This window comes from Podarcis muralis, chromosome 7, assembly GCF_964188315.1.
Source record: "Podarcis muralis chromosome 7, rPodMur119.hap1.1, whole genome shotgun sequence".
NCBI lineage: Eukaryota > Metazoa > Chordata > Lepidosauria > Squamata > Lacertidae > Podarcis > Podarcis muralis.
Genome location: NC_135661.1, coordinates 15,380,853 through 15,408,623, shown reverse-complemented (window position 1 = coordinate 15,408,623; position 27,771 = coordinate 15,380,853). Strand labels below are relative to the sequence as shown.

The 27,771-nt window shown below is 51.7% G+C and overlaps 1 protein-coding gene and 1 long non-coding RNA gene across 4 annotated transcripts; one reads left to right on the top strand and one right to left on the bottom strand.

Moving 5' to 3' along the window:
- Positions 1 to 379: 379 nt before the first annotated feature.
- CNNM3 (cyclin and CBS domain divalent metal cation transport mediator 3) lies at positions 380 to 25,222 on the bottom strand. 3 transcript variants are annotated; one of them, XR_013393569.1, is made up of 9 exons: positions 23,691 to 25,222; positions 16,177 to 16,320; positions 14,588 to 14,740; positions 12,349 to 12,518; positions 8,605 to 8,701; positions 7,798 to 7,922; positions 6,471 to 6,606; positions 4,132 to 4,234; positions 380 to 2,333 (listed from the first exon to the last, which is right to left on the bottom strand). XR_013393569.1 is itself a non-coding variant. In XM_077931265.1 (8 exons), exons 1-8 carry the CDS (start codon positions 25,180 to 25,182, stop codon positions 2,275 to 2,277), a joined length of 2,376 nt encoding a protein of 791 aa, XP_077787391.1. In that variant the 5' UTR covers positions 25,183 to 25,221; the 3' UTR covers positions 380 to 2,274. The 3 variants fall into 3 exon arrangements, 2 of the variants coding, with proteins under 2 accessions (XP_077787391.1, XP_077787392.1); XM_077931265.1 differs by lacking the exon at positions 4,132 to 4,234 and having other exon boundaries at positions 23,691 to 25,221; XM_077931266.1 differs by lacking the exon at positions 380 to 2,333 and having other exon boundaries at positions 4,127 to 4,234.
- On the top strand, positions 25,219 to 27,169 carry LOC144328379 (uncharacterized). The gene is made up of 2 exons (XR_013393570.1): positions 25,219 to 26,261; positions 26,627 to 27,169. It is a non-coding gene; the product is annotated as an uncharacterized LOC144328379 (long non-coding RNA).
- Positions 27,170 to 27,771: the final 602 nt, after the last annotated feature.

The following is a 27,771-nucleotide window of genomic DNA, read 5'->3' as shown; positions in this document are numbered from 1 at the left end:
CCTTTACCTTTACAACTCCTCTCAGAGACCATTTTCACAGTTCAAGGACACATTTGAGCCCAGCACCAACTCTTGAGGACAGAGAAAAGGGCTACTGGGGATGTAGCCTGTGGAATGGGACTCCTCAAGCAGACATGGCAGACTGGGAGGCGACCCTGGCAAGAGCCTGGCTGTGGTCCCTGTCACCATAGGTAAGCAAGACTGTCTTTGGTGGAAACCAAAGGAGGTCCTCCTTCCCAGAGCCATGGGCAACCTAAGGAGGAAGAGGAAAGGTGGGGCATTTACATCCCCTTCGCAGAAGCCACTCATGGTAACAGCTCCTGAATTGTTTTGAGAGGTCCTTATAGACGCAGCGTACCAAACACTCCTTAAAGCCAGGAACTTATAAATAGATATATAAGATTAGACTATTCCATTTTGAAGGTACAGTCCTTGCAGAAAAACTACAACATAAAGGCAGGTTACAAATAATTTACCTGAAATTATACATTGCTTTTAGACAACTTCTGCTGTTGGTTATGGACAGAGAGAGGACGAGAGAGGGAGAAAGGGAAACCAACTTTCTCTCTTTCCCTCTCTTGCTCTTCAGTCCTTTATTTCATTTTAAAAACAAGAACTCCAGTGGGGGAATACTGTAAGTAGCAACTAAGGGTGGGGGGACTGTTTCTCTCTGCCAAAGCTAGTGTGGAGGGCAAGCATAGCATCCTGTGCTGCCTCTCCAGCCAGAACCCGGCAGCCAAGGAGGACAGCCGAGAACAGCCTTCTCCACCTGGTGCCCTCCAGTTGTGCTGGACTCCTGCTCCCATCAGCCACTGAGCAGGAGCCGTGCCGCATGGGGCTGATGGGAAGGTGTAGTCCAAAGCATCTGAAGTGCACAGGCTGGGGAAGGCTAGTCTAGAGGGAAATGCAACAGCAGCTGCTCTTCTAAGCACGAAGACAAGGAGCCAGAAGGAGCAGTTAGAGGAGGAATGGCGGTCCTTGAGGACTTTCTTCCACCCAGCAGGCCTTCTTGGGTAAACTGCAGCAAAATGCTGCGGATCCTCCATGCACTGCAAGCATTCACAAGGTGGGAGACTCAGTGCCTGGAATGCCGGCAGATTGATGGGCCAAATCCTGTTGTCCCATCCCCAACCACTCAACAGCTTACGTGAGGAGTCACTTAAACTCCAGTATTTGGGAAACACCGGCACGGGGTCGGAATGGCTCCCGCCCCAGTTCCCACCTGCGCAAACTGTTTTTTAAACCTGTGTTGGATTTAAGAACTAGAGACGCAAAGCAAGGGGGAAGAGAATGAAACTTTAGGTGAAAGTGGCCAGGAGACAGGCATCCTCTGGGAAGGAAGGGTTGCTTTGCAGAATAGCAGCATTTCATGGTTGGCACAGACAGAGCCCACCACCTGATCGCCATGGGGACCCCCTTTCTGGAAAGAGGGCGAGCAGTGCAATCCTGGCAAGACAGAGCCAGGCTGCACATGTGGCTCTAGGGAGTGTGGACTTTGGCACAATTTGGGGAGGGTGGTTTGATGCCCTGCCTGGCGCCAGATGAGACTCACGGCTGGTTCAAATGCCCTTGGAGCCTGGCGCTGGCGTTCAGAAGACAAGCAAGGCGGGTGTGCTTGGAATGTGGGAGGAGCAAGTTTCAGGTCCTGGAGTCAGGCCTGGCATGGCGGCTGGGTGCAGCTACAGTCAAAGGCAGGAAGCGCAAGAGCTGCTGCAGAGGGAGGCTGGCGGGTGGGGGTGCCCCAGAGCCAAGCGCTGGAGCCACCAGTGAAAGCCTGGTGTGGGGGACTAACAAACTGAAGTGTGCCTGGAGGGTGGGTGGAATGTACATATGAGACCGCTGGGTGGAAGGGAGATCTGTTGCACGCGGGGAGGAAAAGATCAACACAGTCAGTGGAGCAGAGGGAGTGCTGTTGCAATGACACCCTTGCCGGTCCCTGCTCACACCGACTCCCGCTAAAGTAATCCAGTCCGTAGGCACAGGGTGGCTGTTCTCTGCTGTTCACAGTCTTAGAGATTCCCGCCCCCCCAAACTCAACCACCCTTTGTCCGTCAAGTGCTGCTCAGAGGACGTCCAGGGTGCTGCAGCCGGGTCAGAGCACCAGAAGCAACCCAAGAGGCTGCTGGCCAGTTTCCTCACAGTTCCAGGAGTCTCTCTGGGACGCAGGAGCCAAAGTGAAAGGTTCCTCGGAAGGACGGGTGGACTCCAGGAGAAGGCGACCGAGATTTCAGAGGGGGCCTCCCGAGACCCCTTGCCCCCAAAGCCTCTAGCGGGTCAGACCCCTGTGCTCTGGCTCTCCTCTTCCAGAAGGTTGAGCTTGCTTCTGCTTTTCCCTGGAATGGGGGGGGGGTGGCAAGGAAGAGAAAGAATGGCAATGTTTATACCCCATCGTTGCTGGGCTCTCGGTGGTTTGGCAACAAAGAACTGAGCCATGAGCAGGAACTGAGCATCCTGTATGAAAGAAAGAGTAATGGGGAGCCTGCAGCTCTCCAAATGGGACCTCAGGACTGGAAGGCCCTCTCTTTGGCCCTCTGCTCTCTCCCCAGGCTTAGCCCTCACCCTTCTTGAGCTCCAATCCTGCCTCTTGCTTGTCTGTTTGTTTGAACGAATGGAGAGGTGTGTGCAGAAAGCAGCCCCTTGCAGAAAGGTCAGCTCCACAGCGGTCGCTCTGCTCACCTTTGCCTCTGGCTCAAGGTGGCATGCTTTCCATCCTCATAGCAAGCAACAGCCCTGCGAGGGAGGCTAGGCACTGAGAGGAAGCCCAAGGCCTACCCTGTACGCTTCATGGCTGAGCTGAGATGTGAACCTGGGTCTTGGCAGTCTGAAATGCCAACCACTTTGCCACCCTGGTTCTTTCAAGCACACCACTGCCTTCAAGGAGAAGCAGCCAGGGTTCAAATTCCCACTCAGCCGTAAGCGGTCTTGGGCCAGTCACTCTGCCTCTCAGCCTAATCCACCTCACAGGGTTGTCGTGGGAATTAAATGAGGAAGGTGGGGGGGGGGGGAGGGAAGAACCATGTACATACCACCTTGACCTCCTTGGGAGAGAAAGGTGCAAGAAATATATAAATAACAAATAAGTTGAGATTCTGGGAAGCTGAGTATCTTGTCCAATGCCAATTTCTCTGCTCCCACGAAATTGGAACACACACACACAACCCCGCAAATATGGTTGTGCATGGTGGGGGGGTAGGATAATACAGTCAGCCAGTTCACCAAGTTCTTGCATAACACAGTGTGGCAAATACCCACTTGATAAACTGACACCTGTACTCTTGCCATGTGAAGAGTGGAGACACGCTTTAGCCCTGGGGAATGAGACAGATTCTCTCTCTCGAGTCTCGCTGAAGGGAGGAGGAAAGCAGGCTAGCATGGAATCAGAACAGTGAAATCCAACCCCCGCCCCCCCCAGGGATCTCCCCTGCCCTCTTGCAAGGTGGGCCCACCCCTTCCTCCCCTGCACAAAAGAGCCACATCTGGTTAAGGTGGGAAAGGCAGGATTGGGGGGGGGGGGAGGGCAATTAGCGATCCAACAGACAAAGGTCTGGTTTGCAGACGCTACAAAAATTAGATGGTAGAAAGAAGTGTTCCACTTTAGGGTGCAGCCAGGAGGGTCGGTGCTGCCCTCGTTAAACAACAAACACAAACCCCCGCAAGCAGAAAACCTGCAGAAGAGAAGAAGTAAGGGAAGCATGCAAATTGGCATCTCCCACTTGCAGTCTGACAAGTAGAATGATTGTTTCTACTACTTCTGAGTAGACCTAACCTAAGATGGGTGCTCTTAATGACCCATCCATCAGGCCAGGGGTTGATTAGTTGAGCCTTTCCCCCTGGCAGCTCCCTCCTGATGAGATGCAGATTCCGTGGGGAAGGAGGGGAGGAGTAACCCAGTTAGTCCCTACGGTGACTGGGTCATTAAAAAGTTCTGCTTGTCCTACAGCAATCACACAACTGGGAGACTAAACAAGGACTAGGCAACCTATGGCCCTCCAGGTGTTGCTGACCATGAGCCATGCAGATGGGGCTGAAGGCCAATAACCCCCAGAGGGCCTGCTGCTGTCCTTTCCCCTGGGTCCAGAGGGCACTGCAAGGAGGGCAAATGCAGGAAGGGAACCAACTGGATATATTTACCTTGTGGTTTTCAAACAAAAAAGGCACTCCAGACTATGGCAGAGAGGCCTGTATTAAATGCAGTTCTCAATTGTGCCAAAGAAAGAGAGATTGAGCGGGAAGGCTGGAGGGAGAAAGGAAGAAAGAGAAGAGGAGAGATGGCAGTGTTTAGCTCCTGGAAGGACAGTGCAGAAGAAAACGCGTGGAAAGGAAAGACATACAGCTTTGCTGGGACAGGAGCCCCACTGACAATGCCCCTGTGCTCCTGCATCCAGACCAAGCGCCGCCTCCTCACCTTCACTGCCTCCCCCACCTGCCTGTCTCTGAGCTCTTATGTCCCCAGATGACAGATACAGCCCTGCCTGCGACTGTCATGTCTTTCTGTGTCTCAGGCTCGTTGTCATGCCTGGGACTGCCTCCCAGAAAATCAAGCCTCCTCTCCCTTCCTTCTTTCAAACTCCTCCCTTGAAACCCCACCTCCCTTTTTCATGAAGCCCTTGGTAAACACCCCTGATCCCCATGCCCTTTGGCAGCCTTCGCCAACCAGGTGCCCCCTGCCAGATGTTTTAGGCCAGCGGTGCAATGAATGCATTCAAGGGTGTCCACATTAAGCATTCCTACTGAGTCTTAATTGCATTTTTATGGCTTCTTTTTATTTATTTTATTTTTATTTTATCACACAACAATTTGAAGTCTATGGAAATACAATAAAATACAATATAATGAATAAAAGAAGCCATAAAAATGCAATCAAAGATCATATGGCACATTACAATTGTTGCAGCGGATAGAGAGAAGTGTGCGCCCCTCTCTCATAACACGAGAATTCACAGACACCCCATGAAGCTGAATGCTGGAAGGTTCAGGACAGGTAAACAAAGTCCTTCTTTCTTCACGCAGCTAAACTATGGAACGTGCTCCCAGAGGAGGGTAAGGTTCCCAATGGCTCTGCTCGGCTTCTGCGGTCGGAGGCAGTCATGTTTCTGAGCCCCAGCTGCTGGAGGCTACAGGAGGGGAGGCGCTCTTGTGCTGAGGCTCTGCTTCTGGGTCTCCCTTGGGGGCAACTGCTTGGCCGCTGTGCGAACAGAATTCTCGACTAGATTGGCCATTGGCCTGAGCAAGCAGGATCTTCTTATGTTTTCAGAACAGGCAGAAAAATACTTTAGAGGTCTGCCAAGACCCTCAGTCATTTCCAAGTGGTCAATCTGGGGGGGGGGGGGGTTGGGAACCCCTCTTTTGGACTACAAAAGTCCAAAAGTCCGGCCCATCAGCCGGAGCCAGTGCTCAAGTCCGTGGAAGGAAAAAAATGAATGAAGCCTAAGGAGAGTTGTGCTAGAGAAGATCAGGGGTCATCAACCGATATGCCCTGCAGGTGTTGCTGAACTCCAACTGGCTGGTGGTGAGGGGTGATGGGAGCTGCAGTCCAGAAACACCTGGAGGGCCCCACGTTGGCTGCCTCTGGTCTACCTAGTCCAGCATCCCACAGCCTCTAAAAATCTACAAGCAGGACATGAAGACAAAGGCCTACTAAAGCTCCTCAGCAGGGATTGCTCCGTTGTGTCATTCCTTGGCACATGGAGCTCCTACCTAGCCACCAGGCCATGGCGAGACCAATCCTCCACAAAATGGTCTAAGCCACATCTAAAGTCATTTAAGCCAGCAGCCATCACCAAATCTTTTGGCAGAAGTTGGAGAGACAATTGGTTGCCACTTCATTTCTGGGCACAATTTAAGGTGCCCATACTAGTGTTTGAAGCCCAAAACGACTTTTGCTACCTTCCTCCCTGCCAATTTTCTCAGACAGATGTAAGATCAGCAGAGGGTCCCCCCCCCCCCGGGTCGTTCCACCTTCTTCAGAAGTTTGGGAGGTGGTGGCCTGAGGGAGGACAATCTCTGTGGTAGCCCCACGTTGTGGAATTCCCTCCCCACAGAGCTGTGCCTGGCACCTTCACTGTCCTGCTTTCAGGGAACACTGAAGACAAACCTCTTTACCTTGGCATTTGGCACCTGAGGTATATATAGTTAGGAACCACCTTATTTCTGTGGTTGTAATTTGCTTTACGTGCTTTTGATACTGAATTTTAAATTGCAACCTGCCCTCGGAATTGAGGATGAAGGGTGCATAATAAACTGACCAGACAATAATGATAACTCTGTGCACATAAACCAACCGATTTTCCTGACTCGCTCCTCTTCCCTGGTGTTGCATCTACAGCGCCTGCAGGAATCCTGCCCCATCTCCACCCAAGCAGGCAGCCGTGGTCCAAACGGGAGGAGAAAATGGCAGGTCCCGGCACGGGTGGCATAAGGGAGCTGAGCCACAGCGCCACCTGGTGACCCACAACGGAGCAAGCACATACCTGGCGTGGCATTTTTGTCATTCAGAAGCTTTGTCTGGCTGCTGGGGATGATTTTCAATTCAACGGTGTCAGGTGACTGTGGGGAGTTCTGTATCCTCGAGGCCATGAGAGCATTGAGATATTGCAACCGGGTAACCTGCGGAAAAGAAGCCACAGGTCAGTGAGAGATGATCTGCACCTCAGCCACCATCAGCTTGGAAATCACGTAGCTGGTTTGTTCTGTGTTCGCCAAGGGTCCCTGGCTAAGAGCAAAGAGGGGAAAGTGCCATCACACTCCGATCCTCCTTGCGGACCTCCCAGAGGGATGTGGTTGGACGCTGCATTAGATGAGCCTTTGGGGTTTTTAACTGGTTATGCAATCAATTAAAGGTGCAACCCTAGTGATCTGTGATCACCAGAGAATTTTGCCAAAGTCTTGCCTGTACATCTTGCCTAGCTGAATGCGGCCCCCTAGGAGCTCAATACAGTGGTGCCTCGCAAGACGAAAAGAATCCGTTCTGCGATTCTCTTCGTCTTGCGGTGGCTTAGCAGGCTTAGCGGATCAGCTGATAAGGGGCTTAGCGGATCAGCTGTTAAGCGGCTTAGCGGATCAGCTGATAAGCGGCTTAGCGATCAGCTGTTAAGCGGCTTAGCGGATCAGCTGATAAGCGGCTTAGCGATCAGCTGTTAAGCGGCTTAGCGGATCAGCTGATAAGCGACTTAGCAATCAGCTGTTAAGCGGCTTAGCGGATCAGCTGATAAGCGGCTTAGCGATCAGCTGTTAAGCGGCTTAGCGGATAGGCTGATAAGCGGCTTAGCGATCAGCTATTAAGCGGCTTAGCGGATCAGCTATTTAGCGGCTTAGCGGATCAGCTGATAAGCGGCTTAGGAAAAAAGGGGGGGGGGAGGAAAAAAACCCTGCAGGAACTCGCAAGACATTTTCGTCTTGCGAAGCAAGCCCATAGGAAATTCGTTTTGCGAAGCACCTCCAAAACGGAAAACCCTTTCGTCTAGCGGGTTTTCCGTCTTGCGAGGCATTCGTCTTGCGGGGCACCACTGTATACCTCATATTTTTGTCACTTTCCTGAGATTGCAAAAGCAGGGAGATGATCCAGTCCCCAGCAGGGCATCATATATGCTGTGGATCAGCACGCAACTGGATGGAGGCCTAAGATTGCAATTTGGTCAAAAGAAGGAACTTACTCAAGCAGGTGAGCCAAAGTCACAGACTATGGAGAAATGCTACAGATTTCAAAGAGAAATCCTATTTGCTGAACTGATTTCAAAAGATCTTTGGCTGGTGGCCAACAGCCTACTTCTCCAGAGTCTTTCTTTTTATGGTGTTTACCTTGATGAACTGCAGGTCAGTGAGTGCCCGGACAGTGTAGTCAGGACAGTAAGTGGTGGTCTCTGTGCTTTCATGTTGCTGGTCACGACGGTTCATCCTGAGAGTGGACACTGGGGACTGATGAACTATTGAAGGAAAACACATCAGTGTTGCAAATGAGAGGCAGGGAGTTTAGGAATATGGCTTCTAACCCAGAACTCTGCAAGTCCTGCCTTTAAAAAAAAGAATGTGTTTCAAGTTCTCATGAATGCAGCCGAAACAACAACTATCTAAACCTATTATCTGTTCTTGTTAAACGCAGGTCTGTAGCTTTTCCTGAATGCTCCCCTTCCTCTGCTGTTGTATGTTTAAAAAAGCCAACAATAAATGCCGATGGGCAACCAAGTGACTCGGCAGCTGAAGTGTGCAGGGGAAGAAGTCTGTGGATGCCTCTCTTGCCGCTCAGGCTGCAGAGGGGGGAGCTAAAGGGCTTGCAGGGGTCCAATCTGTGGGCGGAGCCAACACTGCCGGTCCTTCAAGGCTGTGCTCGGTTCAAAATACAGGAGCATAACAAACTGCCCAGTACCAAGTCAGAACCATCCAACACAGTGTGGTCTAATCACCAGCAGCGGCTCTCCAGGGTTTCAACACAGGGACACTCCCAGGGATTGAACCTGGGACCTTCTGCATGCATAGCAGATGCTCTACTGCTGAGCTACAGCCCTGGCCCTTTAAAAAATTAGCCAGCAGCTCAAGCTCTGGTGCAAATCTCTCATCCCGAAAGGGCTCTCAGTGGCGGGGAGAGGTGGGAAGAAACGTGCGACTCACCTGAAGAAGGAGCTGTCAGGGCAGAGACACCGTAATACGTGAAGGCTCCGTTCTCAAACTTCAGTCCCTCCTTCCCAATCTCGACTTCAACCCTGCCCTGGGAAGGAGAAGAGAAAGCAATGCGAGGTGAGAGGGAGGGAGGGAGGGAGCAATGCAGAGAGAGGAGAAAGCAAGTTGAGATTTGACCTAGTTGAATCTTAGATCCTGATCCCATATTCTTGTAGCTCACTCAGCACAAGTTGGTTTGGTTTCTATTGCGTAAACCAACCCTTTTTTTAGTTTAAGACAGTCCCTGCTTTTACTTTAGTATTACCACTCTTGAGTTGCAAAAAATAAAGTTTTAATATGTTATGCATTAAAAAGAGAAAAGTAACAAACTAAGCACCTTTTACCCAACCTAAAGGCATAGTTCAGATCTAAATAACATTAGCAAAGTTCATATAAGCCCTGAAGAGGAGAGTCTGAAAGTTACTGATGTCAGTATAAAGGAAGACGTTAACACAACAGTATCTTACAGAATACGGCAGGTACCATTTCCCCTGGAGGGTTCATGTGCTGGATAAATGGCCACTAATTCGCCATGGAGGTTTCTCATGGGAGGGGGGGGGGCGTTTGTACTGGGCAGCTTCTGCTAACCTGATGCCCTCCAGACCCCTGCAAGCACAGGCATACTAGCTGGGGCTGATCCGAGTGGAGGTCCAAAAACACTAATTTTTGTATCCAACCAAGTTCCACTCAGAGTAGACCTAATGAAATTAATGCACTTAAGTTAGCTGTGTGTATTAATTCCCGTGGGTCTATTCTGAGCATTAGATTGGGTGGCCAGCGTTGGATACAGTTCTAGGCTGGCAAAGGTTACTGCAGGATTATGGTTTCCCTGATATGGCCCCTGTGGGCACCCCTTGACACACTCCCATTTTATTTTATTTGAGCAGTTTTTGGGAGGCCTGCGTTTTGTTTTGGGGTGTATGGAGGTGCTGGAGTGTGTTCTGAGCAACACCAGTTTTTCCTCTGTGAAATGGATATTCTGTGGTGCCCAGAACAAATTCTTAGGTTTCCAAATGTGCTCCTGTGTCCAAAAGGCTGGGGACCTCTGTCCTAAGCCAACTTTACTCCACACCCAATTTGAATGAGGGTGTGGTTAACCTGCTAACACCCCTTCCTTAGTTCCACCTGCAAGGGCAGATTTTCTCTTTCTTTTCCCGAATTCCGTAAGGCAAGAGGCAGTGACAAGACTGCAGATTCCTGCAGAGGCACGTGCAGGGACGCGGACTTATAAAAAATATTGGGGGGGCCCGGGAAAGCTCATGAATAATAAATAAGCTCATGAATATGCAAATAAAGTGGCGCCGCCTCCTCGTGAGCGAATAGGGGAGAGCGTGCTGCGCCTATTAATCAGCTCCAAAGGAAATTGGGTGGAGCTTTTGCTCGGGAGGGAGGGCAGGAGGCATGCAGCCCGCCCCTCCCTGTGCATTTTGGGCTGGGGGAGGGGCGGCGATGGCGCTCTGCTGGAGGGGCGCCGGAGATTATTGGGGGGGCGGAGCCCCCCCAAACGAATTTTTGAGGGGGCTCGGGCCCCCTCAAGCCCCATGGAGTCGGCGCCTATGGGCACGTGTGGTTCTCAGTCCCACGTCAGCTGATGACTCCATATGGCAGCACTGGCCAATCTGGCCCCCTCCAGGTGCTGTGGGACCACAACTCAGCGGCTGCTGGCTAGGGGCTGATGGGAGTTGTAGTCCTACAACATCTGGAGGGCACTAAGTTGGCGAAGGCTGCAATTCCAAGTGCACCTCCCCGCAATGGCCAAGCTAGTAGGTGAACCACTTTTAAAAACAATGCATCACCACTCAGTGAAGGAAGCATTTTAGACTGTCATGGTTCTGGCTGTGGAATTGTCTCTCAGAGAATACCAAAAGCCAGCTGCCCTTGATCTGTACACTTTAATGTGGGGGAAAGGCTTTCAAAAGTCCCCACATTTGGCACTAAGTTAAACCGTAAGCTAGAATTGCCCCTCTTTCTCAACATTGCCTGCCCACAAAGCAGCAGCCGATTCAAGAGACTGCCCCCCTCATTGCGTGGGGTGCCTACAGCACCCAGCACCTTTGAGCAGCTGCTATAGGGTGGGGGGTAGTCCCCACACATGGGGGTGCCGGGTGGCCATTCAAATGTCTCATATTTCAATACTGGACCGTGGCTGCGAATATGCTGAGCATTTAATGCACGTTCCCAAGCCCCACAGCAAAGAACCTTGGGAACTGCAGATCGTCCCCCTCACAGAGATACAATTCTCAGTCCCTTCAACAAGCTACAGTTCCCAGGACTCTTGTGTGCTGGGGTGTGTACTTTAAATGCATGTCCTCCACCACACCAGGGGGCAGCATCTCAGTTTTGGGAGCACAGGGCAGGCTGCGTGGCACACATAGCTCCGCCCCTCCAATGGAAGGGGAAAGTCAGGGTGCTCAAGAAGAACAGCCAGGGGGGCTGCCAGTGCTGTGCCCACCAGCATCTTCTGCCACTCTCTGACTAATGGCAGAGCCGGCTCTGCTCTTTGCACCGCCCTCCACCAGAGGTTCAGCCTCCCGTTGTGGACTGCCTCCTTCTCCTGCTGCCCCCAGGAGCCCCTTCTGTCTTGGGGCTCAGGGAAGAGCGAGGTGAGGCTGGCCCTCCTGCCGCCCCTCATTGCTCACTGGCTTAGAGGGGGCAGCTGATAGGGAGGAGGCAGAGCAGGAGGGCTGTGGCCACGGCAGAGGATGACCCTCGGCAGACGCCTGCAGGTGCTGACCCCCAAGACTGGGTCTGTTCCTCCCCCAACCCAACAGGGTCCTTTGTGTCCCACAGGTGAGTAACTCTCACTGGGAGGCAACGGGGCGCTTCTTTTCTTCATTGGCTTCCTACCCAAAGTGAGGAGGGGTCGGGTAGGTCAGGGACCCCTGGGGTGCCCCCAACCCACAGCAGTAGCAGGAGGAGGAGGAGGAGGAGGAGGAGGTGGTGGTTCATGAGGCAGCACAATGGACTGCACCACTTTGGACTCGGGGTGAGGAGCCCTATTGCTGGGCATTTGCCTCACGTGTGAAGCATGTCAGAGAGAGAGGTCTCTGGGCAGTCTTCTGCCATGAAGGTTTCCTTCATTGCATGCTCTACCTGCATTATTTCTGCCTGTCTCACAGCTGAACAGGCAGAGAGGTGCAGTGATTAGAATGCTGGACCAGGGCTGGGGTGATCTGGGTTAAAATCCTTGTGCAGCCATGAAATTTAATGGGTGACCTTGGGCCAGCTGCTTTGCCTAATCCACCAAGCAAAGTAGTTGTGAAAATAAAAATGGGAGGAGAGGCAAGAACCATGAGCTCTTAGGAGGAAGGGGGGGATAAAACCTCTCTCTCTCTCTCCCCCCCCCCCCCTCTCTCTCTCTTGGTTCCCGAAGGGCTTGGCTCCTGTACAAATCGGCTCCTGAACACTGCAAACCCGGAAGCAAGTGTTCTGGTTTGCAAACGTTTTTTGGGAGCCAAACGTCCAATGCGGCTTCCAATTGAGTGCAGCCAATCGGAAGCCGAGCCTTGGTTTTCAAATGGTTCCAGAAGTCGAACAGATTCCCAGAACGGATTAAGTTCGACAACCAAGGTACCACTGTATAGTGTTCTTTTTATATATAACTCTACATTTGAGGATTGTGTGAAGTGGGGCCAGCGAGGGGTATTGTAAGGGCCAGATGGGGACTTTGGGGGCCACATGTTTGAAGTGTGGTACCTGCAGGATGAGGATGAAGTAATTGACCGGCTGGTTGCGCTGGTAGAGGTAATGCTCAGCAGCAAGGCGGTTGCTGTCATCAAACTTGACGTCCTGGTTGACACTGGGGTGTTTCAGCAGGTGCAACAGGACCTTCTCAGAGATTCGGGCTGGGCTGAAGAGATCTACCTCTGCAGGGAAGCGTGTGGAGGAGACAGAAAAGGTAGCACCAGCCAGCTCAGGCTTAGAAATTTAGAAATCAAACAACAGTAAAAATAGGCAGAAAGAATAAAAGGAGAAACTTCACATTTAGGATTCAACATCAACAAAACAAAGAACAAACTGCTTTGCAAAAGACCCAGCATAGCAAACAGTCATCTCATTAAATGCCTGAGAGAATAAAATTTTAACCTGGTGCCTTAAAGGTTAGAAGAATACAGAGCAGTCAAGTGGGTCTGGGGAGGTGCTGCCACCAAAAAGGCCCTATTCACTCACAGCAGCCCAATGGAGGTGGCGATGTGAGGCCACACGGCCTCCGCTTTCTCCCCAAGTTGGGAGGAGAACAGGTGTCATCCATGGTTCTTCCTCTCTTCCATTTTATCTTCACAACAACCCTGTAAGGCAGGTTAGGCTGAGAGACAATGACCCACTCAGCTTCATGGCCATGCAGGGGATTTGAACCCTAGTCTGACACTCTAACCACACTGGCTCTCATTCAGAACATTAGCTATAACTTCCTTCATTCATGAACACTGGCCACGCCAGCTGGGGCTGAGGAAAGTTGTAGTCCAACAACTAGCACTGCCCCTTTGTGGAATATGTTTAAATTTCAGCATGGCCTTGAAATGTATCAGTTTGAGGAAGAGACCTTTCAGTCTCCGGCTCTCGTCAGACAAAAAAGGTAAAGGTAAAGGTAAAGGTACCCCTGCCCGTACGGGCCAGTCTTGCCAGACTCTAGGGTTGTGCGCTCATCTCACTCTATAGGCCGGGAGCCAGCGCTGTCCGGAGACACTTCCGGGTCACGTGGCCAGCGTGACAAAGCTGCATCTGGCGAGCCAGCGCAGCACACGGAACACCGTTTACCTTCCCGCCAGTAAGCGGTCCCTATTTATCTACTTGCACCCGAAGGTGCTTTCGAACTGCTAGTTTGGCAGGCGCTGGGACCGAACGACAGGAGCGCACCCCGCCGCAGGGATTCGAACCGCCGACCTTTCGATCGGCAAGTCCTAGGTGCTGAGGCTTTAACCCACAGCGCCACCTGCGTCCCTCGTCAGACAAAAGAGACGGTTAAATAAAGGATACAGCAATATAGTGTGTGGTCTTGCATCTGCAGAGGGGCTTTCGTTGCTGTGCTGTCCTTAGGGAGCATGAAAATCAATCCTCTCTCTTAGCTGCTGAAAGGGATGCTCAACAACTTCTGTATTTGCAAATTCCCATACGGCATACAGGGCATGTGATTTTAGGGGGTGAAACTTAATTTCTTCAGTGAGAGGTCTTAAAAATATGTTTTTGGTTGTGAGGAATTCAAATCTGTCATTTTTGTGAATGGACAACATTTAGCTTGATAAGTCTACATCTAATGAAGAAGCACATAAACTGCTTTCCGAAAACCTTCTGAAAATGTCAGGTAATGGTAAATAATAACAATAATAATAATGAATAATCTGAATATATGCCATAACTGCAAGTACTTGGCAATCATTTTTATTGATTTCTATGCAATTTTACACACATTTTACTTACCAAGCAAAACAAAATTATATTAACATAACCGAAATATATTTTGAATTCCCAAGTTATGTTGCAACTTTTTAGCACCCCTCATTTTGGGAATTTGAAAAATGAAAAAATTAACATGCTCTAATGACAGCCTTCTTCAATACATCAGAGGCATACATCAGATGCTGTGGGACTACAACTTCCACCAGCCCCAGCCAGCACAAATGCCAGCTGTGGTGTAAAACATCAGGAGGGCACCAGGTTGGGGAGAGCTGCTGTAAGACATGGTGCGCTCCCTGCTTCTTGGACTAATCTGCAGACTGGGACATAGCTTTCAGCTGGACTTTGAGCATCTCCCATCCTTGTAACACAGTTATCAGCCACTTAACTGGATTAAAAGCACACATTTCAGAGGGAAAATAAACCTTGGAATAAGCATCCAAACCCAGTGTAGCCCCTTGAGCAGAGATGGTGGAAGGGGGTGGTGGTGGAGGGAAGGAACAAAAACTGCCAGACGGCAAGATCTCTTCCCTGCTCTTACCTCTGGATAAGAAGCGCTGCGTAGCCAGGAGTAACTGGGGAGAGATTTTCACCTTGTACTCATTGTCGGACACTTTGAACAAGGAGAAATCTTCTTTCCTGCGGTCCATCAAGGTCCCAAGTGCAGGCGGCTTCTTTTTCAATTTGTTCTCCCCTAGAGGGATGGGAGAGAAAGCCAAAAAAGACAACAGGAGGCAGAAGAATCAAGCCATCCATCCTTACCAGCACTGGTGGGTTCTCTTGTAAAACATGGCGGTAGGGATTCAACAATTCTGCACAAGTACAGGGAAAAATGCAGAATACTTATGACTGCAGAACTGAGTTTCCTGGGAATCTTAGTTTTAATATCCCCCCTAAGTTTCTAGCCCATGTTGCTCACATGTGTACAACTCCCCCCCCCCCCCATTATGATGCAGCCCAGAAAGTGAGCCTATTTTGTGTGAATTTGTATTTATTCAGGGTGGAAAATTTATGCAGTATTTATTCAGGGTGGAAAAGTTAGGATAGCTTGGTACAGATTTTTGATTTATTTATTTAGGCACACACACACACAGCCCTAGGTGTAAAGAGGAAATGAAAATCACTGATGGTCCAAGGAATAAAAATGTGTAGCCTGAGCACTAAACAAATTTCCTTGCCATTTTTTAGTAACTACCACCAGTTGTAATTCCAGCTGCAACTACCTAAAAAGGGCAAGCAATGCACTGCACTCTGAGGGCGATCAGTTATCTCCAACACACTTGGACCTTTGATTCCATGGAATTTCCACTGCAGAGGAGTCCCCATGCTCAATGGCACCCCAGCGTGCTCCCTGCTTCTCCAAATACAAATCTCCCTGCAGGGCACACGTCCATTTATTAGCAGTACAGAACTGCCATCTCCTGAGTGAAATACTTGTGACAGCAGCTACACACTGCCTCCGGTTCTGAGCTGGGGCTCTGGGGCTATTCTTCCCCCGGCTGTGAACAGATTTGCAGCAGAACCTGTTGGCTGAGTGAACTTCAGGGCACACGTCAGTCATCACTTTCCTTTGCTCTCCTACACGAAAAGTTTATGTCAAATGGAGAACCACTCCAACGGACAAAAGGGTGCAGGAGAACCTTTTCTAGTGCCAGTGTTTTAATTGCAATTGTTTTTAAATAAGTCAAGAGAAGCATCTAAAACTGTAATCCTCTTCTTGCAACTTGACCTGATGCAGCCCCCATTTTACCATCTCAGCTTTCTACTGCCTCATCCTCCCACGTGCATAAATAGACCAAGCTATTTCCCAATTCTGGAGTAGGAAAAGGAATTTGTATAAATCCTACCCCACCAACTTAGTAGCTATGTACGAGGACTATAAATGCAGCAAAATGAGGTGGTAAACTGCACCACTTCCAACAAAGGTGAAAAATAACACTTCTGAATACTCCCCTTGTATCTTCCCCTGCCCACCTGAACCAGCAAATTAAGCAGCTACCACCACCTAGGATGCAAGTCCACTCCTGACAGGGGAAGGGAGGTTTAAAACATGTCTCTGCTAAACAAAAAGGGAGGGGAGCGGAAGAAGAGAAGCCCCAAAGAGGCCATACCTGCACGAAACCCACTTACTGTAGTCATCTGACTCATCCATGATCTCTGATTTTATTATCTCCTCAATGACATCTTCCAATGTCACCAAGCCCATGACTTCGTAGAAAGGGTCGCCTTCACCTTCATTGTTTACCTTCTGAACAATCGCCATGTGCGATTTACCTGGGGAAAAGGAACAGGGCGGGGATTGGTAAAGAACAAGACCGTTAAGAAGAAGAAATGATGGGCAGAGGTTGCCACAAGACCCTCTTCAAACACAAGATAAAAACAGAGAGAGGAGAAGCATCGCAGACAAAAATATTCCTGCATCTGGTTCAAAACATAATGTGGTTTGTGCAGGCTTTGAGTAGCTAAGGTTCCCAGGCCCATCGGGCTGCATTTTTACCTGGACAGACCGAGCAACCACAGAAAATGCAGTCCTGGATTCCTGGCTGGGCAACAGTCTCCATCCTTGCCCATCTACTTTACCTCCAGCAACATCCAGCACCTCCTATTTCACATTCCTACCACTCAGCACCTGACAATTAAATGCGCAAATAGAATAATAGCATGGAAACAGGCAGTCCATGCACAATTGCGCCAAACATTCCAAAGGCAGGGTCCTAAGTTTTCTGGTGCAGTACATGGAGGTACAGAAGCCTTTGCCAACCTGGTGCCCCCCAGATGTTCCGGCCTGCAACACACATTTGGCACTTTCTGGCTGCAGCTGGTGGGTGCTGTGATCCAAAATATTTGGGAGGGCACCAGGTTGGCAAAGGGAAAGAACTATATTGATTTCCTCATGAAAAGAGCCCTACTGGATGAGATCAAAGGCCAATCTAGCATCCTGTTTCCACGGTGCCCAACCAGGCACCCCAATAGGAAGCCTGATGCAAAGCAAGCCGTATGCAGAGGCAACCAGCCTCCGATGCTGGAGGTAGGGCACAGGGAGCGATGGGCAGTAGCCACAGATAGCTGTGTCCTCCATCAACTGAGCCACCAATTTGGGCTCAGTCTCTCCTGTGACAGAGACATAGTCAGGTAGCCTGACTATGAAATACCCTCTCCATTTATTTATAGGCACTAACAGCCCACCTTCTGAATGTGGTCTGAGGGAGGGTATACTTGTTTAGTGCCTACTATGCCATCGTTTAAGCGCCAGGTGAAAACTTTTAATTTCCCCAAGCATTTAGCAATCTCAGTCTCTTGGGAGTCTTGCTCTAAAGCTGCTGCTGCTGTTGACCCCGCCGTTTCGCTTTTAGTGGATCATTAGATGTATCCTTGTTTTTGCTGTTTGGATTTCTTAAATACAAAGTGAACAATGCAAACCTCATCTCACTAGCTAAAACATATCCTCTAGCCCAGCCAATTGCTCTGATGACAGATTAGGAGAATATTGCACCCACAGACTGGCTCAGATCATAGGCTTCTCTGTGGAGGCTGCCGGCTCGCACCCAGACGAGGCTGGAGCAATGCAAAACAAGTGGAATGTCCCCCTGCTGGCTCCAAGGATCTCCTGCAGGGCCATTCACGTGAAGGCTCCAAACAGCCCATCTCTCTCTTCAATGAGCTTCTCAAGGTTTTTAGACCACGCCTGGCTCCCTGGAATTTGCCCCCATCTGCTAGTTCTGGCCACGTGCCACCTGGAGCGACCAGAGCCCTTTGCAGCATTAGAAGGTAGCTGTTTTCTTCCTTTGAAAACACTCTGAACTCCTTAAAGGCTGGCAATGTTACCTCCTACACCAAGGCTGCCTGCTTCTGGCCTTGTTTGAGGACAGGAGGGAGTCGAAGAGAGCGGCAGAACCCCGTTTTCCATCGGGGTTCCTCCAGTTTAGTGGAATGAACCAAGGAGGAAAATCCCAACGGCACCCCATCTTAACATGGGGCACAATGCACTTGAAAGTTCTCCTGAGTGAGCACCAGTGAACTGAACAGGAGCTGTGCAAGAGCAGCAGGTGCAGCAGAAATTCCTACTGCAGGAATGGGGAACATTTTTCACCCCAGGGGTGGCATTTTCTCCTGGGCAACCTCCCAGGGTGGGAGGAGCAAGAGGCCCAACAGTGGGCAGAGCCATAGATGTGGTTCTTCTCCATTCCAGCCACATAAAGACCAGAATTTTCTACACACCATTTATTCATCTAGACAAGCAAGCTCATTCTGCACTCGGAAGAATCCATCTTTTGGAATAGCAGCACCTATACTTTGGACTTCCCTGCCTATTGCCTTCACACAGGCGCCCTGGCAGTGCCCTTTTCAGTGCTTGCTTAAAACATCTTCCCTAGGCATTCCTACCCAGGCATGTAGAATATTGACATGTGGTTTAATCTCTTTTTAGCCAATTGTTAATTTTAACTACCTTTTAAAAGTTTGTATACCACTTCGAGGTTTTATTACAATCAAGTTGTATATAAATTTTGATAAACAAATAAATAAGATGGGTGACACCTGGCTTGAGAGCAGTACATGTGAAAAGGATCTAGGAGTCTTGGTTGACCACAAACTTGACATGAGCCAACAGTGTGACGCGGCAGCTAAAAAAGCCAATGCAATTCTGGGCCTCATCAATAGGAGTATAGCATCTAGATCAAGGGAAGTAATAGTGCCACTGTATTCTGCTCTGGTCAGACCTCACCTGGAGTACTGTGTCCAGTTCTGGGCACCACAGTTCAAGAAGGACACTGACAAACTGGAACGTGTCCAGAGGAGGGCAACCAAAATGGTCAAAGGCCTGGAAATGATGCCTTATGAGGAACGGCTAAGGGAGCTGGGCATGTTTAGCCTGGAGAAGAGAAGGTTAAGGGGTGATATGATAGCCATGTTCAAATATATAAAAGGATGTCACATAGAGGAGGGAGAAAGGCTGTTTTCTGCTGCTCCAGAGAAGCGGACACGGAGCAATGGATCCAAACTACAAGAAAGAAGATTCCACCTAAACATTAGGAAGAACTTCCTGACAGTAAGAGCTGTTCGACAGTGGAATTTGCTGCCAAGGAGTGTGGTGGAGTCTCCTTCTTTGGAGGTCTTTAAGCAGAGGCTTGACAACCATATGTCAGGAGTGCTCTGATGGTGTTTCCTGCTTGGCAGGGGGTTGGACTCGATGGCCCTTATGATCTCTTCCAACTCTATGATTCTATGAAATAGAGAGATATAAATCACAGCCCAAGGCCATGTTCAAGCCAGGAAAAAGACACAAGTGAGGGTGTGGCCTGGGGAAAGAGTTCCAAGGGCCAAACAGAGAGATCTCAACATCCATGCCTGGCCCCTGGGACTGAGATTTCCCACCTATCCTGGTGGGTTTTGCTTCCAGGGTCTGCTCTGCCACCCTCAAAGATGCCTGAACAGAAAAGGCAGAAGAGGCAACAGGGTTGAAACTGGCCACAGACTTCAACACCCCGAGAATGTTTGGGAGAGATGAAAGCAAGCACTTCTTCCCGCAGCACACAGTTAAACTACAGGAAGCAGTGATGGCCACCAAGTGGGTGACTTAGAGAAGATTAGACAAAGTAATGGAGGAGGATCAGGCTATCACTGGCTACTAGCCCTGATGGCTCTGCTCTGCCTCCACAGTAGGAGTCAGACGCAGCACTGCTTCTGAATGCCAGTTGCTGGAACCCACAGGAGGGGAGGGGGCTCTTGTGCACAAGTCCTGTGTGAGGGTTTCCCATGAGCAACTCTTTGGCCACTGCAAAGACAGGATGCTGGACTGAGTAGGCCACTGGACTCACCCAGCAGGGTTTGTGACAATGACCACAACTGAGCGGTAGAAGAACTGCTTTGCAACCAGGAAGACACCAGTTCAGTTCCGAGGGTCTCTCTAAAATGATCTCCAGTAGCAGAGCTGGGCGGGGCCTTTGTCCAATAGCCCTGAAAGCTGCCTGCCAGACTAGGCCACCGCTCCCCAACGTGACGATCACTGGGTGCTTTGGACTACAGCTCCCTTCATCCCCAGCAAGCACAGCCATGGCTTGGGCTGATAAGAGCTGTAGTCCATCTGGTGGCCACCAGGCTGGGGAAGGCTGGACAATGTTGTCGATGATTTATTGTGTCTCTCCCTTTCTCCTGTGTGCTACTCCTTGTTTATGTGCTACTAGAGCAGGATCAGACTCCCACCACTGTGGATTTCTAACTCCCAAAGCTGTGCTGGGACATGCAGTCTGCACCCCCACTTTCTGCTCCCTGTCCCTTTTTACTTGTGTGTCATGTCTCAACAATTGCAAAGCCTGTGGGCAGGGACTGACTTGTCCATAGGTTGCTCTGGGATCCTTATGGCTGAAGAGCTGGGTACAAATGCATGCGGAAAACCTTGCCCCCCCCACCAGATGTTGCTGAACTACAACTCCCATCAGCCCCAGCCATCATTAACAACGGTCAGGGCGATGCAGCCGATAGTGCAACAGAATCTGAAGGGCCACAGTTCCCTCATTTCTGCTCTAAACAAATAAGCAAAATGAAAGGCAGCACAGAAAGGAGGCGATGGAGACGGAGGAGCCAATCTTGTTCCAAAGGTTGAGGTGAAAGGGGGCAAAGCTGTTCATTTTCGTCACATGCCAGGAGAAGGGGAAAGCAGCTTCTTAGTTGTAAGGACAACCAATCTGTCTGTATGAGAGGGGGAGGGAGGGCTGGATGTGTAAGATTCTTAGGAGGCTTATTCTCCCGGAATAAAATGGCCTGGGGCCTGCTTGGAAGTGGTAAGGCTGGAGAACTGAACCCGTGAACTTGGCTGCTCTGTTTCTCAGCAGGGCAAGCCAGATCCCTGCAGGTATGCAAAGGTCACGGGTGACACCCAGCTATTCCTGCCAAATGCTTCAGGAGGGAGAAGGGCTAGGGGAGGAAAAGGAGATAAACGTCTTGGGGAAGGCCTACTAGTTTAAAAACAAGAATATTTCTCTGCTCAAGGAAAGCCTGCGCAGATACAACCTATGCTACAGGCACTCCAAGCAAGGGAAGCTTGTTGGTTTGGTCCCTTAAAGGGGCTCTGGATGCATATGCACAGAAAATCCTAAAACTCCTTGTGATTTTTCCTAGGGGAAGGGGTGGTGAGGAGAATGGACAGCTGGGCACTGGAAGATGACTAGAGCACCGCTTGCTTTTAGAGAAGGGACATGCAGAGCACTTTTCAACAGTGGCATCCAACCCACTGCTGCCTTCCTTTCTGCTCTGGGGCAGGGAAAACCAGGAGCACCAGACCAGGTTCAAGGTTTTGATCCCATCACACAAGGCCCTGTACAGCTTGGAACCAGGTGACCTGAGAGACCGCCTCATTCCTTCTACACCCAGCAAGCCACTGCGTCCTGTGGGAATCCCTCTCCTTACTGTCCCTTAAGTATCTGAAGCCCACCCCACAGCAACCTGGAGTGGGGCTTTCAGTGGGGCTTCTCCTGCTTGGCAGAACAGCATCCCTGTTGAGGTATGATCCCTGTTTACGGAAAGAACTGAAGTGACATTATTGTTGCGACTAACTTTTCAAATCAGCCTTCTGAAAATAATGTTTTTAGGTCTCTACTTTGGGTCTTATTTGTATTGTTTTTAGACCTATCATTAGTTTTTGTACAATGGTAAGTTGCCTTGAAACTTAAATAAATTAGTACTTCCATAAATGAATAAAACAATAACAGCAGTTGGGTTTTTTCTTTGCCAATATGGCCCCGCAGAGCCAAGACTCTCCAAGCTCCTTTTCTGTGCAGCTGCCACACAACTCAAGAGCCTTCCTTTGCAGCCACCTTAGAACTGGAGCTGGGGCAGAGATTGCCACCCAACAGGATGGCATCCAGCCCTCTCTGCAGCTCTGAAGTTGGGAGGAAGACTGGCCTCTTGCCCTACCCACAGACCACCATGGTGGAAGGTTTACCATGGAAACAGAGGGTGGTTCATTACACACTGGGCAACCACTAGCCTTGCTGCCTTTGAGGTGGTCAACCTGTGTCTGGACTGTACCACTTCAGGTGGGAGATGACAAGATGGAATGCTCCTCCATAGAAGAATGGTAGGTTTGGACCTGGCTTCCTCCCAGATACACCTTTTTGTACTTGAAGAGCATTTTGCTGTGGTTGTTGGTGCTCTGCTGGTTCAGAGGCACAATCCATTTATATGAGCCCTTTCAGAAGTGATATATTCCAGAGACAGGATTATACATGCACGATGCATATAGTAAGGTCAAGTTTCTTAAGTCAAAGAGTTTGTTCTGCTTGGCATCTAGAGGGCCTGTGCTTACCCAGAAAAGTTCTTGAGTGCAGAATAGGTTCCTACACACTTAACTCCAGCAGGTTCAAGGCCTAGATTGCTGGAGACATTATTGCAGCCTCTCAGGTGACCGGAAAGGACTAGTTACTGAACTAGTAACATATCTACACTTATTTGCAACCGTAACTTGGTTCTTGAACGAAATCCATTCCGTAAGTCCATTCAACTTCCGAAAACGTTCGGAAACCAAGGCGCAGCTTCCAATTGGCTGTTCGGGTTCCAAAGCGCATTTGCAAACCGGAACACTCACTTCTGGGTTTGAGGCGTTCGGGAGCCAAAACGTTTGACTCACAAGGCGTTTGAGAGCCAAGGTACGATTGTTTAGCCAAATACAGTTGTACCTTGTTTTTTTGGAAGCTGGATGTTCAATGGGGCTTCCACAGCTTACAATTGGCTGCAGGAGTTTCCTGCAGCCAATCAGAAGCCACGCTTTGGTTTCTGAACGTTTTGGAAGTCGAACAGGCTTCCAGAAAGGATTCTGTTCGACTTCCAAGGTATGACTGTACAGGAAAGCATAAAAAAACCAAGTGGGGTGGGAGAAGAAGAAATGAGGTGCCTATGCATTAGCGGTGCCTGAAGTCGTATTTAAAACCCCTAGCTGTCCACGTCCATGAAGGAAAGCAGATGAAACCTCTACAGGGTTGCCACATGATTGCCCCTGGCCATTACCTCAGTGTGTGTATTTGCTGGGATGCTGAAATTGGCTGCAACTTGGACACTACATCTATGCAGCAAAAAACCCCAAATCTACAAAAGCCCCACTTGTCAGCTTATACCTGGCCTGCTCATGTGGCTCATAGAACAGCTGGAGCAAAGCTGAGGTACTTGGCACAGCTCTTGCTGTACTGCCTGACTCAGCCTCTGCCAACCTGGTGCCCTCCAGACATTTTGGATCAGCCCCAGCAAGCCATGGGTGGTGTGAGTTGGTATGGGGAACCTGTGGTCCTCCAGATGAAGCTGCAATATTACTCCTCACCACTGGCCATGCTGACGGATGGACTCGAGTCCAACGACATCTGGAGAGAAGCAGCTTTCCCATGTCTGTTCTAAGGAACTGGGGCTTCACAGAAGATAGTTTGAAAACCAATTGTCTATTCTCCTGGCAATGACTCTCTAGAGAAGTTTCTCAACCTTGGGTCCCCAGCTGTTGTTGGACTACAACTCCCATCATCCCTAGCTAGCAGGATCAGTGGTCCGGGATGATGGGAGTTGTAGTCCAAGAACAGCTGGGGACCCAAGGTTGAGAAATAGGGCTCTAGAATTTTGGGCAGACCTTCCAAGTCAGTGGCCTAACTGAGGGGCATGTCTTTTACCTCGCTTGAACTCCTCCAGCACAGCGTCCAGCTTGGTGTCGTTGAAGACAAAGTGGAGTGGGTGATTGTAGAATTTGATGATGGTGCTGAGAGGGGTGCAGTCATCAGGATCCACCAGGGCCAGGTCCTTTACGTAGAGCATGTCCACCAGGTTGGTGCGCTCGTCCTCGTAGATGGGGATGCGGGTGTAGCCGCTCTGCATGATCGTTGACATGTTGTTGAAGTCCAGCACAGCGTTGGCATTGAGCATGAAGCACTCGTCCAGCGGCGTCAGCACATCCTCCACGGTCTTGTTGCGCAGGGCGCTCTTGCTGAACTCTTCCCGAACAAACTCATTGTAGGGGTCACTGTTGCGCACCATATCCAGGATCTTCTCCCGCAGGAGGCAGGTGCTGGTGTCGTGCTGCAGGGCCAGTTCCAGCACCTTGCTCAGCGGCAGCGACAGCGGGAAAGTGAGCAGCATGAAGAGCTGCGTGAGCCAGAGCCCGCGAGGCGCCAGCGAGAGCCCCCAGCGCGAGCTGAGGGCGAAGGGCAGCACCTCGGCCAGCAGGAAGACCAGGCCGGCGGCGCCCAGCACGGCCGGCGCCAGCATCCCCACGGCCTGGTAGAAGAGCACGGCCAGGGCGGCGTGCGCCACGCAGCCCAGCAGCAGCAGCGAGCACAGCACGAAGGCCCCGCGCTGGCGGAGCGGCTCCAGCGCCTTGGAGGCCTCGCGCTCCCGCTCCGAGCCGCAGTCGCGCAGCACGTACAGCTCGGCCGGCTCCAGCCACAGCGTGCTGAGCTGCAGCGTGCGCAGCAGGGCCAGCAGCGCCAGCAGCAGCGCCACCAGCGAGCCTAGCAGCCAGGCGGGCAGCCAGGGCGCCAGGGCCACGGCCGACACCCGCCCCGCGCTGCCCCCGCCGCCCTCGTCCTCCGTCACCAGGATGGCGTCGCCCGGGGCGGCCGGGGCCCACGCCCGCCCGGGCCCCGCCGGGCTGCACAGCTGGAAGCGGCCGCCGGGGCCTCCGGGCGCCACCTGCACCGTCACCAGCGCCGCGTGCTCCCCCACGGCCCGCGCGCCCTGAGCCAGGACCTGGGGCGCCGCCTGGGGCAGCAGCGGCGGCGGGGAGGCGGCGGCGGGGGCGCAGGGTGCCTCGGCCGGCACGAAGGCGCCCCAGGGCCAGCTGCGGTTGCTGAGGCCGGTGCCGTAGAGGCGCAGGCGGAGCGTGGCCCCCGGGGCGGCGCGGATCAGGCCCCCCGAGGCCCAGGCGGCCGAGGCGCCCTCCTCCAGCCGGAAGCCCATCACCCGCGGCGGCGGCGGCGCCCCCGCCGGGCCCCAGGCCCCGGGCGAGGCGGAGGCGGCGGTGGCCTGGGTGGCTGCGCGGGCCCGGAGCTCGCCCGCCGCGCCCCTCCGCCCCAGCGCGGCCCGGCCGCCCGGCAGCAGCAGCGGCAGAGGCAGCAGCAGCAGGAGCAGCAGCGGCGGCCCCCCCGGCCCTCGGCCGCTGCCCACCATCGCCAGAGCCGCCGCAGCCGCAGCAGCAGCGACAGGGGGAGGGGCCGCCCGCGAAGGTCAGCTGACCGCGCCGCCGCCGGCGCCTCCGAACTTGCCTGCGGGCGCCCGGGCCAATGCGCGCCAGGAGCCGAAGGGGTCCAGCCAATGGGCACGCAGGGGGCGTGGCCGAGGAGCGGGGAGCAAGTTCGGCGCCGCCGTGTTATAAACAAGGCAGCGAAGAGGAGGGAGGGGCTGCGGGGGGGGGGGAGCTGCGATTTAAAGGGGCCGCGTCCCTCCGCTGCGCTGGTCTCGGGAGGCGGGGCCGCTTTCTCGTGGCTCCAGTAGAGATGTGTGGAAGTGAGAGCTGGACCATCAAGAAGGCTGATCGCCGAAGAATGGATGCTTTTGAATTCTGGTGCTGGAGGAGACTCTGGAGAGTCCCATGGACTGCAAGAAGATCAAACCTCACCATTCTGAAGGAAATCAGCCCTGAGGGCTCACTGGAAGGACAGATCCTGAAGATGAGGCTCCAATACTTTGGCCACCTCATGAGAAGAGAAGACTCCCTGGAAAAGACCCTGATGTTGGGAAAGATGGAGGGCACAAGGAGAAGGGGACGACAGAGGACGAGATGATGGGACAGTGTTCTCAAAGCTACAAACATGAGTCTGACCAAACTGCGGGAGGCAGTGGAAGACAGGAGTGCCTGGCCTGCTCTGGTCCAGGGGGTCACGAAGAGTCCTGGCTCTGACCCCCCCCCCATCCCCACCCAGCGCAAATAACACGGGGCTGTGCCGCTTCAGACTCTGTGCATTCTTATTCAGGAGCAAAGCCCTGTGCGGCTCACTGGTACTTACTCTGAATTACAGGTGCAAATAGCATTTAACTGTACGGAAGGATGCTTCTCCCTCCCTTGCTCCCCCTCGTTCCTATGTGACCCATTTGCATGCTTACTCTGGAGCAGGTCCCAGGGCCACGGAGGATTTGAGCCCCGCAGTAGTGGGGATTACTTCACTGGATTGCTTTCTGTTCCAGACATGGTTTTTGTTGGGGAGAGTAGCCAAAGTTGTTTTTTTAAGAAATCAAAGTTTCTTGGGAAGGTAAAGGTACCCCTGCCCGTAAGGGCCAGTCTTGACAGACTCTAGGGTTGTGCGCCCATCTCACTCAAGAGGCCGGGGGCCAGCGCTGTCCGGAGACACTTCCGGGTCACGTGGCCAGCGTGACATCGCTGCTCTGGCAAGCCAGAGCCGCACACGGAAACGCCGTTTACCTTCCCGCTAGTAAGCGGTCCCTATTTATCTACTTGCACCCGGGGGTGCTTTCGAACTGCTAGGTTGGCAGGCGCTGGGACCGAGCAACGGGAGCGCACCCCGCCGCGGGGATTCGAACCGCCGACCTTTCGATCGGCAAGCCCTAGGCGCTGAGGCTTTTACCCACAGCGCCACCCGCGTCCCTTCTTGGGAAGGTGTGGGTAAAAATACCGGGGCAGGCTGCTTCTAGGAGGGGGCAGTACCTCAAATAATTGAGTACTTTCAATGCTTTTCAATAATATTTGTGGACCTGGGGGGGCAGCTGCCCCCTTGCCCCCCGGCTATTCCTATGGGGACACACAAGCAACAATTGCAATCTACATTCCCATTTCTGTCCCACTGTGCTATGATCCCTCTCCTCAAACAACACTGGAAGCGGACTCCTATCATCTCAGAGGATTGGTCCTCTCACTTGCTCTGCCCCTCCAAGATGATAGGCAAGGGTCTTCCGCAGGGCTGCTGTCTGAGATCCTCTTCACTGGAGATGCTGGATCTTGTGAACATAAAGCCTGTGTGCAGTCATGGAGACAGAGGCCCACTCCAAATATATGTTGAACACAATCTGAGTCAAAGGCACCAGGCCAGACGAGAACACAAGAAGTGCCATTTAGTGAGTCAGACCATTAATCCGAACTATGTAGTCTGGTATTGTCTCTGCTGAGAGGCAACAGTTGTGGTTTATTATATTTATATATTTATTTAAAGCATTCTTAGCCAATCTTCAGGCAAAATGGTTCCTGGGGTGGCTTAACAGAGACAGGTCCTGCCATCAAGCTTACAGTCCAAAAGACACAACACAAAAGGAAAAAGAAATGAGAGTGAGAAGCGGGGGCAAATCCAGACTCGGGTTTCTTAATTGCAAAGGTCTTATAATGACTAGCTGGAATGGGAAGCGTTTAAGGTGAGGGGAGACCAAATGTTGCTGGGCTCGCAGCAGAGTCATGGCGTGCCCCGATTCTCTCTCTTCCACTGCTGCAGGCTTGCAAATATACTCAGAAAGCTCTGCAACCTCAGGGCCAAGGAGAGACATTTAGCAAGTGGCTTTTAAAAAGTAGATTGCAGTAGGCTCCTGGTCCAGTTTTGGGACCCTGACATGGGAGGGGGCGGGGGGGGGATTAAACCATTGTACCCCACTATGGTCTCAAAGCAGATCATGGCACCCTACACCTTCAACTTGCATGTGTGTGTGTGTGTGTGTGTGAAGCTCCCATTAGCTCCTTTAACTGGCTATGCAAGGACCCGGGACCTTCTTGCTTGCAGTGCCAGTTGTAGGATTTGAGGGGCCATGCAGCAAGGGACC

Coding starts and splice junctions, on each gene's coding strand:
- CNNM3 (XM_077931265.1), bottom strand. CDS start 25,182: ATGGTGGGCAGCGGCCGAGGGCCGGGGGGGCCGCCGCTGCTGCTCCTG. Junction 14,741..16,176: donor GGATGAGTCAGATGACTACA/GTAAGTGGGTTT, acceptor CCATCCCTCTAG/GGGAGAACAAATTGAAAAAG. Junction 2,334..6,470: donor TGACAAAAATGCCACGCCAG/GTATGTGCTTGC, acceptor CCCCCATTCCAG/GGAAAAGCAGAAGCAAGCTC.